At 33.6% G+C, this 13451-nt stretch overlaps 1 protein-coding gene across 9 annotated transcripts in view; it reads right to left on the bottom strand.

The window, feature by feature from the left end:
- The window catches only part of WNK1 (WNK lysine deficient protein kinase 1), a 139953-nt gene that overhangs the window by 47342 nt on the left and 79160 nt on the right, over window positions 1-13451 (bottom strand). For all 9 annotated transcript variants that reach the window (XM_090273811.1, XM_090273815.1, XM_090273813.1 and 6 more), the window contains exons 5-7: window positions 3645-3733; window positions 1576-1795; window positions 351-684 (exon numbers count right to left, since the gene is read on the bottom strand). In XM_090273811.1, coding sequence (XP_090129937.1) covers window positions 351-684; window positions 1576-1795; window positions 3645-3733 — 643 coding nt within the window. The remainder of the gene's footprint in view (window positions 1-350; window positions 685-1575; window positions 1796-3644; window positions 3734-13451) is intronic.

Here is a 13451-nt window from a genome sequence, read left to right on the forward strand (position 1 = left end):
AACCAGATTAATGGGTTTAATTATAAGTAGCTAACTTGTTCATTTTTCATTATTAATTATATTTCATTTTAAGGAACTGTGAAAAGTAGAAATCTAAAAGTTAGAATTTCCAAGATGAAGGAACCTATAAAATCATCTTATACCCTAATCACATTTCTTCACTGTCCCATCCATCTTTTCTATTAGTCATGCACATAAGAAGGAAAAAAATGGTAGATGGCAACAATTTCAAACTTATTATATGTTGGATTCATAATTCAAAACCAAGAAGCCAGTGCAAAAGCATTAATAAGAAGAAAAAGTCAATCGGGAATATCCTTAGCATATTTATCCACTTCCCTAATACTTACATAACACAGATATGCTAGGTTGTTGGTACTGTAGCTGTTGATGTTGATCTGCCTCAGGTTCTTCGGGTTCTACTTGCGTAGAGACTGAAGCTGAAGTGGCAGGGACAGTAGGTATGCCAGTGCTAGCGGAAGGGAGCTGCTTGATTCCTGCCTGGGAAGCACTTGATTGTTGTTCTGTTTGCTGTTTGAAACTGCTCTCTTCCTGCTTTCTTTTTTCTTGCTCCTCCCGAACCAACTGCCGCTGCTCTCGTTTTCTCTTAATTAATGACACTCTATCTTTGATGGCTTTCGCCATGGTCTTGTGGTCACCTTCACAGACATACCCAGACTCTACCTACAGGATTAAAAAGTGCATTTAGGAAGCAGCAGGATAACCAAAAAAAAAAAAAAAAAAAAAAAAAGGAAGAAAGGACTCTAAGACATGGTCTTAACCAAACTGTGAAATTATTGGTCTACATTATGCATTTCCCCACTATTTTTGTAGATACTCATAGGATAGGTGCCAGGATCTCTGTAGAAACTCGAGGGGTGGGTATACCTTCAGTTCTTACAACAGAACAATGGGGACACTAAAACCAAAGTTTTTAAACCAAACAAGACTCATTCTATTCTATTCACTCTATTTCCCATTCACACACAACCATTAATATTAACCTGTGTTGCTTTTACTTCCTTCTACTAGGCAACCACTTAATCAAATAAAACAACTAAGGTAAATATGTAAAAGTTAAAAAAAACAAAAACCAAAAAACCTCAAACCGTGTAAAAAACTATAACAAAAATAAGTTATCTCTTTCATACCTAGGCAACTACTATTGAATGATTCTTATAAATTCTAGTATATATTCTATTAAGTATCTTTGTATAGTAAATGTCTGTTTTAGGTACTACAATAAGCCTAAAATTGGTGAAGTGTTTCCGTTTTGAAAGTGACCTTCTAGACACACTTCAAAAAATGACTCAGTAAACGTTACCTACATAATTTATCTTAAAAACTCCCTTCAAAGTAAAAACAACTTATGATCTATTTATACGGTTTATACAGATGACTCCTTTTTTCTCAATAATATCAATGTATATAAATCTATGTTAATTTTTAATGGCTAATTAGTGTTAATTTACCATGATCTATTTATACGGTTTATACAGATGACTCCTTTTTCTCAATAATATCAATGTATATAAATCTATGTTAATTTTTAATGGCTAATTAGTGTTAATTTACCATTTCTTGAGCGACATCTTCTGGCACATCTCTGTCCAAGTCAAAGGAAAACTCAATAGCTTCATTGTCTTTGTATTTTCCCTTTAATTTCTTAATATCTTCAATACGTAGCCATAATTTAATAGCTATCTTTTCTCCATCATCTTCTTCTGCTAATTCTACCCGCACCCCTGTTTCCTCCTGGAAGAAGGCATGGTTCAAAAGGTCTTTGATAGAGTATCTTCCAAAGACAGAAGGAAAAACAAAAAACAAAAAACACAGAAATGCCATTAGATTGAAAGGAAATTTTCAAGTGTGGCTGATTATTGTTACGCTTTAAATAATAAAACAAGGACAAAAAAAGAAAAACAAGGGAAATTTTATACCTCATTTCTATATGGTCCATTTGAACAGTGATTAGTTTTACTCTCAAGTTATAGAATGTCATAACAATTCATATGTAACGATTTCATTTATGAATTAAGAACTGATATGTTACATTTTTAATGATCTAATCTCAGTTAATAGTGTATTAACAATAGCACGTAATACAAAGAATATCATAGCTTCAAAACACCACATAATCATTTATATAGCATTTATATTTAAGAACACATCCTCATATGTATGATCTCCTTTGATTCTTGACCAACATCCAATGAGATATCCTAACTATTAGGAAATGAAAGTTCAGAGAGGTTATAAAAATCGTAAATGGTTGAATTAAAACTCGAAAATAAAGCTCTTGATTTCAGGTTCATTACCTTCTACTACAGCAACCTTTATTTACCCCAATAAATTCTCTCAATCCCTTGTTCAACAATCTGTGTACCAGGCAAGCAGAATTCTGACCGTGAAACAATCTTCTTTAGATAAATGGTCTCAAAATACCAGTAATCTAGTAACTGTTCCATCCAGAGAAGAAAACAGAGTACTATGTTTAAAGACTGGAAACAAATACTCCTTTGTTTATAGTTTAAAAAAAAAAAAAAAGTTCTTAAAGAGATTAAGGACTCTCCTTTTCAACCAGTGTATATAAAAATAGAAACAAACTAAATTTCTACTAAAAAGCCTTAAAAGATCATGATGTTAAGCTCTTCCAAATAATGAAGTTATGAAAAGAATATGATACTGGAGAAGTGAAGATATGGAATTCTTTAATTTGGTTGATATATCTGATTGCTCACATTCTTCTGGAAGTTGACTATGCTCAATTTACAATTTATATTTGTACTGGCTGATCCACTCCTTTTTTGCGGGGCGGGGAATGAAAGTGGATTATTTTTCAAAAACAGACACTGGACCTTTGCCATGCCTAACAGGTGATGAATCTCAGCTATATGGCAGATCAGATATTTGCCACTCCTCTGAGAAGTCCTCTGTTAGTACAAATAACGAAGCCAGACCCCCTCCTAAGCTTTGAGCAAAGTCATCTCTTTTTACTCAAAGAATTTTTGATGTTTTGCTCTTCTTCAATTCTGGCATAATAAAAGTAAATCAAGACCTGTATAGTTGAGTTGATTTTAAAGAGCCAAGATTTTACTTCACCTTTGAATTCAATGGGTAAAAAACTAAGGAACAGATATGCTGTGTTAGAGATCAAACCCTGAGTTTTATAAATCATGCTGATGTTATACAGGGATAGGCAAAAGTAAATGAAAGTTTACTTAGCAAGTAAACTACAATAATGTGTAAATAATGAAGGCAGGCAATTTGAGCACTTATGAGACTGTACTTTAGTGCACTGTGTCACTGTGACAGTCTTTTGAGTTAATAAAGCTATTGTAATAATCATAACCTGCATATCTTTTTCCATAAGAACTGTAAAGCTACTTTTGCCCACCCTGGTAGTTGTCACTGAATGTAGTGGCTGTGTCTCAGGTGGCTCTGGTTTACTTAAACTCTAAACCACAGTTCTACAACATTCCAGTATATCAAATTTGAATACTACCTTCAATGGACAAAACTCTACTTTTTAAAGATATTACATGACATAAATGGGGAAACAAGTAAAATATTAAATATACCTCAGATTAAGCACTGCATTCAGAACATTACATTTTAGAATTTTGTCAAAAAAGGCAACTTACCGTTCATCTTTGTTTTGCCGAATGCATCCTTCAATAATTTCCTTTACTTCAGGAATTGCTACTTTGTCAAAACTGGCTGGCTTAACCCCCTGAAAACCATAAAAACAGAGAGAGACAAAGCACATTATAAAAGCAGGGCCTTGGAACTCCTGACTTCCAAATTATTCTTAATGTTCCATTAGATTGCTTTCTTATCAACTTGGCTTTTTTCTGATTTTTCTGCAGGAGTTGGTTCATGCAGACTGAGTTGAGTAGTGGCAATTTAACTCCCATAAAACAACAAAAAGGAACCGCACTGGTCACTTACTTCCAGGGCCTCTATATGTAATGTTAGCAAGTTGTCAAGATGTTCTTCTGTGTTTCAAGTAAAAAAAGGCCAAATATTCTAATTGGTTAGAATACCTTTTATTCATCCTTGAACACTAACACATTAATCAACACAGCATTTAATTGTTTTGAACAGTGAACTCACGTATGGGCATGAATTCACATGCTCAGTTTGGCAGGTATTTTATTATTATAGTAGTCTTAAACTGAACAAGTAAAGAAGGAGTTAAAGATTTGGACTGGTTTGGCATGATGACTCAAGATCAAACTGTTATACATATGAAACATAAAATGGAAAGTGATATATCAGACCCATATGAAAGACAAATTACTCCATTAATTTTAAAAGAAAACTCAATACTACTATTACATGTAATACTAAATAGCATCACAATGACATTTTAGAATCTTCATGAAGGGTAAATTCTTAGCAAAGAAAAATTTCTGCAATGTGTTGAAAGTATACCTAAAAAACAAGAATAACAAAATATCCCTGAGAGGTGATATAAATAAAGTCATATCACTATTTATGCCCAAGTCATGAACTGAGCTGAGGTAGCGACACTGATACACTATCCAAGTGGCACCATAAGTCTATAAACACACAAAACATATAGGGCAGAGGAACCAAAAAAGTTAGAATATATATAAATTCTTATCATCTATAGTCAGTGACAAGATATATTAAACCAAAATTAGTGATAATTTGATAGACCACAGAATGCATGTAATGTCTTGTAGTTTGAAATAAAATACAGTTGGCCCTTGAACAATGTTTATGTGTGTGTGTGTGTGTGTGTGTGTGTGTGTGTGTGTTGGGGGGGGGGGCATTGAAACTCCACTTGTAACTTCTGACTTCCCCAGAACTTAAGTACTAACAGCCAACTGTTGTCGACCTTACCAACAACATAGATGATTAACACATATTTTGTATGTTACATGTATATTTTTATATACTGTATTCTTACAATCAAGTGAGCTGAGAAAATGTTATCAAGAAAATCATAAGGAAGAAAAACTACATTTACAATACTATATGTATTTACTGAAAGAAAAAAAAAAGATTCAATACATGTATAAAGGGACCTGCATAGTTCAAACCTGTGTTGTTCAAGGGTCAACCGGTGTACATCAAATGGTTAGCTGTAAAAAAAGTTTTTAAAAACTAGAGTTGTGCTGGAATAATTTTCATTATTTAGTCACGACATTATTCAAAAGTCCTAATTTGGAGGATTCAGTCTCTAAGGCTAACATTCCACAGGAAGGAACTAAGAGAGCTGACTCTAAAGTTAAATCAATGTATTTAAATGGTTCACTCTGAGTAATGACTACAAAGACCACAATTTGTATTTTCCTTCAAATCCAGCAAATTAAGTTTTCCAAATTGGTCTTTGATTTCACATAATAATTCTAATGAAAACAAGAAAATACTGCTGCTGAAGCAAAAGGCTGCTTTAATTGAGGAAGATTGTATGGTATTTCAAACTAAGGGTTAAGAAAATAGGAACTATTTTAAGAAAAAAAATGGATGATGCACACTAAAGTTCTCTGGTAGTAGAAACACTGCAGATTTTGTTTTACATCTGTTTATAATTTTCTTCAATAAACATGTTAAAGTGTATAAAAGCAAATTTTAAAAAGGCTATCTATAAATATAACAGGAAGAATAACCTAAAATACTGTATATTCAGTTTGTAGAATAGTCACTATTAGCAGAAAATTATCTGAAAGGCTGTTCTCTGGTAAAACTGGACATTAATACATAGATAACTGTTGCACGTAAAAACATTCCAAATGCTACAGGAAAGTGGCTAAATAGAATACAGAATATGATTAGGAAAATGTTCCTTTTTCCATAAACACAATTTAGGGGAATATAATTTGGCCTTCTAGCAATAAACTCTACATATATTAAGTTAATAAAGTACACATACACTGACTATTTTAAAAGACTCTTCCATTTCAATTTAGCACAGCATATTGGAAAGATGAAAGAATTTAATAGAAAAGTTGAATTCAGTATGAATTGGACAAGTAGAAACACCTAAGCTTCAGATTGCATGTTTAGCAATGCGAATACCTGTACAGCTCACCTACCTATATTCGCAACAGCTAGAATCAAATGATATCTAGGATGAAAGCTCTTTGAATTATTAAGTTTGCTGATCTAAGGCCATTTTAGAATTCAAAGTTAATCATCAAAGACAATAAAGTTTCGGGGTAAAAGGAAGCAGAGAATTCTCTTAAATAATAATTATCAAGATCTACCATAAACCTGCTTTTCATCCTTGGTCCTCTTGCTAATACTACCCATGCAAATATATACACATTCATGAATTTACAAATAAGAATTCCTATTTACAAATAGAAATGCTAGTTGGACAAATGAGATAAGTCATAAATAGCAAAACCAGCAACTGTGCATCATAAAACAATTTGCACCTAGGAGGTTAAGCTCCTTTCTCAACCTACAGCCAACATTTAGGTATGGGAAATCCCATACCAATGCTATCCAACACATACATATAGAGGAATGTAGCTTTGGACTTCTAGCAGTAAAATTCTACATATTCAGATGCCACTGATGCCTTAAAAAATGCATTACAGGTGCCAAGGTAGCCCAACAAAATGGAGACACACTTTACCAGTCCAGTAGCTGGCATTAAAAGATTAAAAACTATTTGTTACTCGCTTAGACAATGAAAAAATTAAAAAGAAATTTCACCAGTCACCTATTGTCAAGAAATCAGAATTATCAAAATATCTAGCAGAGGTACTCTCAAATCAATTTAAAAGCAAGACTATATAGGAACTATATATTTTAAAAGACCCAAAAATGTAAAAATGAATATGAAACCTCACTGACCCTTAAAGTGGCCTACAGAGGTCACCTGGGACATATAAATAAAAAGCTGCTTAGAATAAACAGTAGAAGTTTTCATATACATATCATACTCATAGGCTTCTTGCTCTAAGAGATGAAAAAGCTCAATGTATTTTTAAAAATTTTATAAATCATGTATCACAGAAGCGTACACTTGGAACCTATATAATCTTATTAACCAATGTTGCTAATAAATTTAAGGCTTAAAAAAAAAAGTTTGTTGAGATTATTCTCAAACCTGATTTTAAGCACCAAACAGAACAAAGTAATGAGGAGAAAATGTCTTAACGATAAAAGATTTAATCTTTTTTCCTTTTGGTTCATACACATCAACAAGGGTGACCAATTTAGGACCTAAAAATCCTCTGTCATATTTTTCTTTACTCCCTGATTTAGCCTCACAGAGTCCTATTCTAGTCCTATTCTGACTAGTAAAGGCAAAGTTTTGCTCACCTGTTCTGAATGAGGTTCAAAAACACAAAACAGAACAAAGTAATAAGTTTAGCTAATATTTTACACATAAGGAAAACAAATAGTTAAAGAAACACATCCTCTTATTCCATTCTTACAGAGCCAGCAACCCACTGGCTCTAGAAATATCCATGCTTACTTTTGTAATTCACAAGATCTCTCTCTAGGCGGTAGTGCCATATTATGTTTTTTGACATGGGACAGTAGCATGTTTCTCTGCACTATACAAAAGTACTTCTTGAATAACTAATGTATATATATTTAAGATACTTTGGGGGTCACTTAAAATTATGTATTCTCTTAAAAGAAAAAAACAAAGGCTACTCTTAAGTGGAGTACAAAAAGTAATTGCACAGGAGTAGATATAAGATAAATGATTACAAAGTAGGCTGTTATTTGAACTAAGAAAAACACATCCATGCATTTTTACAGACTAAGTTTTTCTTTGAGTTAATACTTATAGTTTGCCAACTAATCTGCCGTAAAAATAAAGATGAGTCATAATACAGAATTCTTCTGGTTCAATATTCCAGTTCTTAAAAACTGTCAGTACTTGCTTCTTAAAAGCTTAAGTTTCAAATGCGGTGAGGTAACATTTAACGTCACCTAACCAGTCAGAATTGAGAAAAGCCTCATTCCTCCTCACACAAAATGTAATGTAAGTTAACTAAACTATGAAACTTTATTTTTAAAAGCATTTTGAAATAAACAATTTCAATACTTTAATTGAAACTTTCTACACATACCACCAAATGGCTACAATATACCTTTTATATATATTGAAAATTCTTACCCACCTCATTTACACAATCCTTTTGAGGGCAGCAGCAGCAATGAGAATTAATGATGACAAACACTGAGCAAAAATCTTTCTTTGTAAAATCCATCAGAAAAGGCAAAATAGGCTCATTAGAGGAAAATGAGGGGTGAAAAATGGATTAAGATGTAAATTAACAGGGTAAATTAGCCCACAGCATAAGCAAGGCAGCCATCCAAGTCAGACTGAAACATAATTTCTTGTTTCACACTAGCCATGCTTCCCCAACTCTCAGGAATGAATTTGCTCCTTTCAGTCAAAAATCTATTTACTTATCCTAACTAGCCCTTTAAACAAAACTACATTTCTACACAGCCAGGAAGCTGTTCTACTACTCTCCTTCCTGCTTCTCCTCCAACAGCAACAGATCCCTAGACAAGCAAAATGCGATTTTTACTTGCTTAAAGCTCCGCCCATTAAGTCCACAAGTTCTGCCTCCTTGACATCAAAACCTACACTAGAAATCTATTTATCTAAACACTCCCTTCCCCCAGTCATGTTGAAACTATGCTTTTAAAAGAAAATGGGGATCAAGTTCAATGATTAAAATGTAAATTCAGAATATGTAGCCAAAAGAACACTAAGTAGGAAATCATACTCCTTCTCAGTTTAATCTCTCATAACCCAAGTCTGTGTGAAGTGGGCCATATCCCTCAAACTCACTTGAAAAGTTCTTGTTTACCTAATTTATAAAGTGGTAATATTAAGATAAATGCCTTACTACCTCACTACTCTCTCATGGTACACTACATAAACAGCTGTGAACTGGTACACAGAAGTATCAATAATAAGAATTTATTTTTCTCCCTTTCCTTGAATTAAAAAGCCTCAATATGCATATTTACTTAAAGACATTCCCATTTGCCAGGAAGAGTGTATGGGCCCCAATAACTCCTTCTTTGAGTTTAGTGATTAAGGAAAGGTTTTGTTCATGGCGTTAACAAAGATGGTAAAAAATAGTGCTGTTCATTAAACTGTTTTACCAGGTAAGGAATAAATTCTTATCCCTTATAATTTGATAAGTTTGAATCCCCATCAAGACAGTGGATACTGAGGCTTCAATTACTAAATAACAGTAGTGTAAGATAAGGGCTTGGAAGCTATTTGGTAGGAATACTTCTACTCTTAACAACTAGAAATGACTATTCGTTCTAACAAGCTATTTCAAAGTAGTTACAACTGATCTCTGGCTCAACACAATTCATCACTATAGGTAGTCTAGGGTGTCAGGTACAGGTCAGAAACATAGCAATGTGGTCCAGCATCATCTCTAACTTGAGTATTTGACCAAGCCAGTTTAGGATTATGGTTAGGTAAATGAAAACAGAAGGGCTAGAAAATAGATGCCTGGTTCCCTGCCTGCTTCATAGGTTTATTAGATATAAAGATGTGGGTAGAATTTTAAATTCTACTGAGCAAGAAACAAAACCAAAATGACGTAGCCTTTTTTAGGACAGACATAATGTAGACATATATCTAGCTCTATACAGATTGGCCTTTTTTATATATCAAAATAAGAGTTTTCTATATACATAATAAAAATACAGTTCATGCACAGATAACGACTTACATCTAAATTCTAATTCTCATTCAGAAAGTAAGTGCCTTTCTCCAGATTCCCCTATTTCTTTCAATGGCATCATTATTTCCGCGTTCCTAAACAGAAAACTTAGTCATTCTTGGATGCTTCTTCCCACAATATTTAAGTACTATTATTGTTGATGAGCTCTTTAACAAAGATAAATGTTAAAAACTGTTGGTAAACTATTCTGCAGGTAATACTCCTACTATCCCCTCCAACAGCCAAAGATTTCTGGCCAGGCAAAATATGATTTTTACTGACTTGTTACTCTAAAAATTGTTGCTTCCTTTGTATAACAATTGTGACCACCAAAGTCCAGATGATCAAGACTGTAATTACCTCTAATTAAGCTGAGACCAATTTAAGATGTGTCCATTATTTCCATTCTCTCCATCTCCAGTTTGTATTTTACATTGTGGCCAGTTCAACCATTTGGCTTCCTTTAATCACCAGATATTTAACCATTTCCAGTCATTTGACATCATTTAACTCACATCATACTGCTCAAAAATGGTTAACAGTTCACCTCTACAAGATGCCCACAGAATCACAGACCTAAAAAGAATCAGAGCCCTTGCTGGATGGTTTAGTTGGTTGAAGCAACCTCCTGCACACCAAAAGGTGGTTTTGATTCCCAGTTAGGGCACATACCTAGTTGTGGGTTGGATCCCAGGTCTCCCCAGTCTCTCCAGTTTGGGCATTTATGGGAGGCAACTGATCAATGTTTCTCTCTCACACTGATTTTTTTTTTCTCTCTAAATTCAATTAAAAAAAAAAAAAACACCTTTGGGTGAGCATTAAAAACAACAACAATCTGAGTGAGAGTTTCCTCACCTTGTTCAAATAAGACAGTTGTGGGCCAGAAATTAATACTATGTCAAAGTTAGAATTGATTCATTAATTCAACTGGTATGTATGGAGGGTGTAGTCTAGTCTACTAGGTATCAAACACCTACTAGATACACTGTATTATCCTTCGGCACATAGAATAAAACAAATAGTCTATATTCCAGTGGGTAAAGGCCTAGTCAATGCTATAGCAAAAACTAGATCCAAATTCCACGGTGTCTGGGGTTCAGTATTACTTCTAGTCCATGTTAAAGTGCTTTTAATGTCTCTAGTCTGGTGTATAAAGCCCTCATAATCCAACTTCTACCTACTTCTCTACTCCTATCTACCCAAGGTAAGTCCAGTCAAACTGGTTACTTATTCACTAAATACTTAATGCACATTTTCACCAACAAGAACACTCTTCCTACTCCTCCTTTTTAAGTCAACTGAGTCCTACATTTCTTTCAAGGTATACCTCAAATCACACATAATGAAGTATGAATCTTTTGGTATATAAGTTCTTTATAAGACATTAGGAAAATCAAATATAATTATAATGTACTTAAATATAGAAACCATCTGTTTATACCCTACCAGTTTTTATCCTGTAGTCTAATGCGTTGTGAATTTTAGATCAACATTCAGTGTGAAAAAGTAAAACCAGCACTTCGGAGAAATTCTGAAGTAAGGACTTCACAATTGTTCTTTAGCACCTAAAACACCAGGAATGATACCCAGAACTGCTTGGTTTAAGATTAACAGTCTGATTAGTATTAAGAACCTTTAATCTTAATCAAATCACAGTAGAGTAATGGAATGACTCTGAAAATCATTCACAATGTTCTCAGGATACAGCCCATGATACACAATTTTCTTTTACATGTATAATCCAAATTTATTGAATGGAAACAGAAATAAAATTTATAAAGGAACTATTTCAGCTAGTTCCAATTACTTAGATCTGTGATACAGCATAAAAATTCCAGCTGCTAAAGAAAAACATACAGCATTTTCCTCAACTTTTCAAACCCTATCTGATCAGGAATCACCAGCCTCAACTGTTTCTATAAAAGAAAAAAGGGTGAACTGCAATCTGTTATATAAAAACTAAAAGGAATTTTGTCCTAACTGCTTTAATTGTTTTTCCCAGACTGTTCAAACCTGCAATCCAAAGGCTAATAGAATCAGTGACAAAGTAAAATTACACAAACAAAGTAATTAAAAATCCCCATTATTTCTAACTTAGTTGTTATGAGGCTGGATTCAGCCAGGCTCTTACTGGTATGAACCATTAGGTTAGAGGAATTTGAACATACCTTATGATCCCATTAGAAAACAAGCCTCTTCAAACTCCCTACCAAATCCAGCTAGTTCTAAGAAAATTAGTTTACCTCATAATTCCCCAAGGTTCATTACTCTCTGATACATGAAAGCCTGTATACTGCTCTAACCTAAAATGTACTACCCTTCATATATCCTTATTGATGCTATTGCTTACTATAATTTCTATTCCTTTAATAGCAGACAAAAATTGTGCCAAGTATATTACTGCTCTTATTTGGATCTTCTCATTACAAATGGCAGAGATTTTCAAGATAACTGAAGTCTTTTTCCTCTGAACAGGGACCATGAATCCCTTATACAGGGCTCAAACCTGCAATCCCAGTCTCATGCTATTCATGTACCTTAAGTTTTTTCTCCCTTGAGGTCTGGAAAAAAAGGTTAAGAAAACAAAAACAGGTAAAGGAAATAATTTCAAGGTCTGTATGTGTGTCATATTAGCGATGCTTGATTTCTGGCATCATCATCACCACCATCATCATCATCATCTCCTCCTGTATTTCCTTCGGCAAAATGCTTAACCCTTGAATCTATTTTATTACTTGTGAAAATATTATCTACTGATTACTAACCTGGATACAAAATATTAAAATAAAGAGCATATGTAGAGGACTTTGCAAGGTGATTGGCAACAAGCAAGATTACACAAAAATATAGGTTCATTTGCTCTCATTTAAAACTTGACTTTAAGTTTATTAAATACATTTTAATCATTGCAATTTGCTGAATGTCACTGGATAATAGACTAGTACAAGAGACAACTTATTTCACTACTAAGCATGTCGTAATGATGTTAACAATAAGTACTGATTGATAAATGCATTATCAGGCACTTTATTATTTTCTAAATCCTTAATTCTCGCAAACACCTTAGGCTCTAGAAGTTAAATAACTTGCCTAAATTATCATAGATAAGAAATTCCCAGCAATATCAGAGTTGAACTCAAGCAGACCAAACTCCAGAGCACATTTCCTCCACAGGAAACATAAAATTGTGTTTCACCCACTACAATTCTGTATTCATGTATTCATTTCACAAATACTGAGTGCCTATGACTTGCTAGTTTCTAAACTCTAAATACAGCAAAGAACAAGTCAAATAAATCCCCCAATCCATAGAATTTTTATTCGAATTGGGGCTTTAGATAAATACTGTAAAGTTGTGATTAAAGCTATGAGAAAAATAAAACTATAAAGGGACAGAAGTAAAATGTGTGGACACTTAAGAATGTTTTAGATAAGGAGGGCAGGGAAGGCCTCTCTGAATAAGTTAACACTTAAGAGACTTGAATGAATTGTATATACAAAACAATGACATATAGCAGTTTACCATCAGTGCACTACAGAATATGATTACTGAACAACAGTCCACATTTACCTCCTTCACATCAGCACCTACACAGGTTTAAATACCCTCAGGTCACAGATTGACATTATAAATGACATTTATGGTTTCACTATGGCATTTTGATGTGAGCAAGGGATCTGGGATCATAACTGTTATTTTGTAGATATGTAATCTGGGGCTAGCCATCTGGGCTTCAGACTGTTTAT

The sequence above is a fragment of the Furipterus horrens genome, unplaced genomic scaffold (genome assembly GCF_987537825.1).
Source record: "Furipterus horrens unplaced genomic scaffold, mFurHor1.1.pri manual_scaffold_4, whole genome shotgun sequence".
Lineage (NCBI taxonomy): Eukaryota > Metazoa > Chordata > Mammalia > Chiroptera > Furipteridae > Furipterus > Furipterus horrens.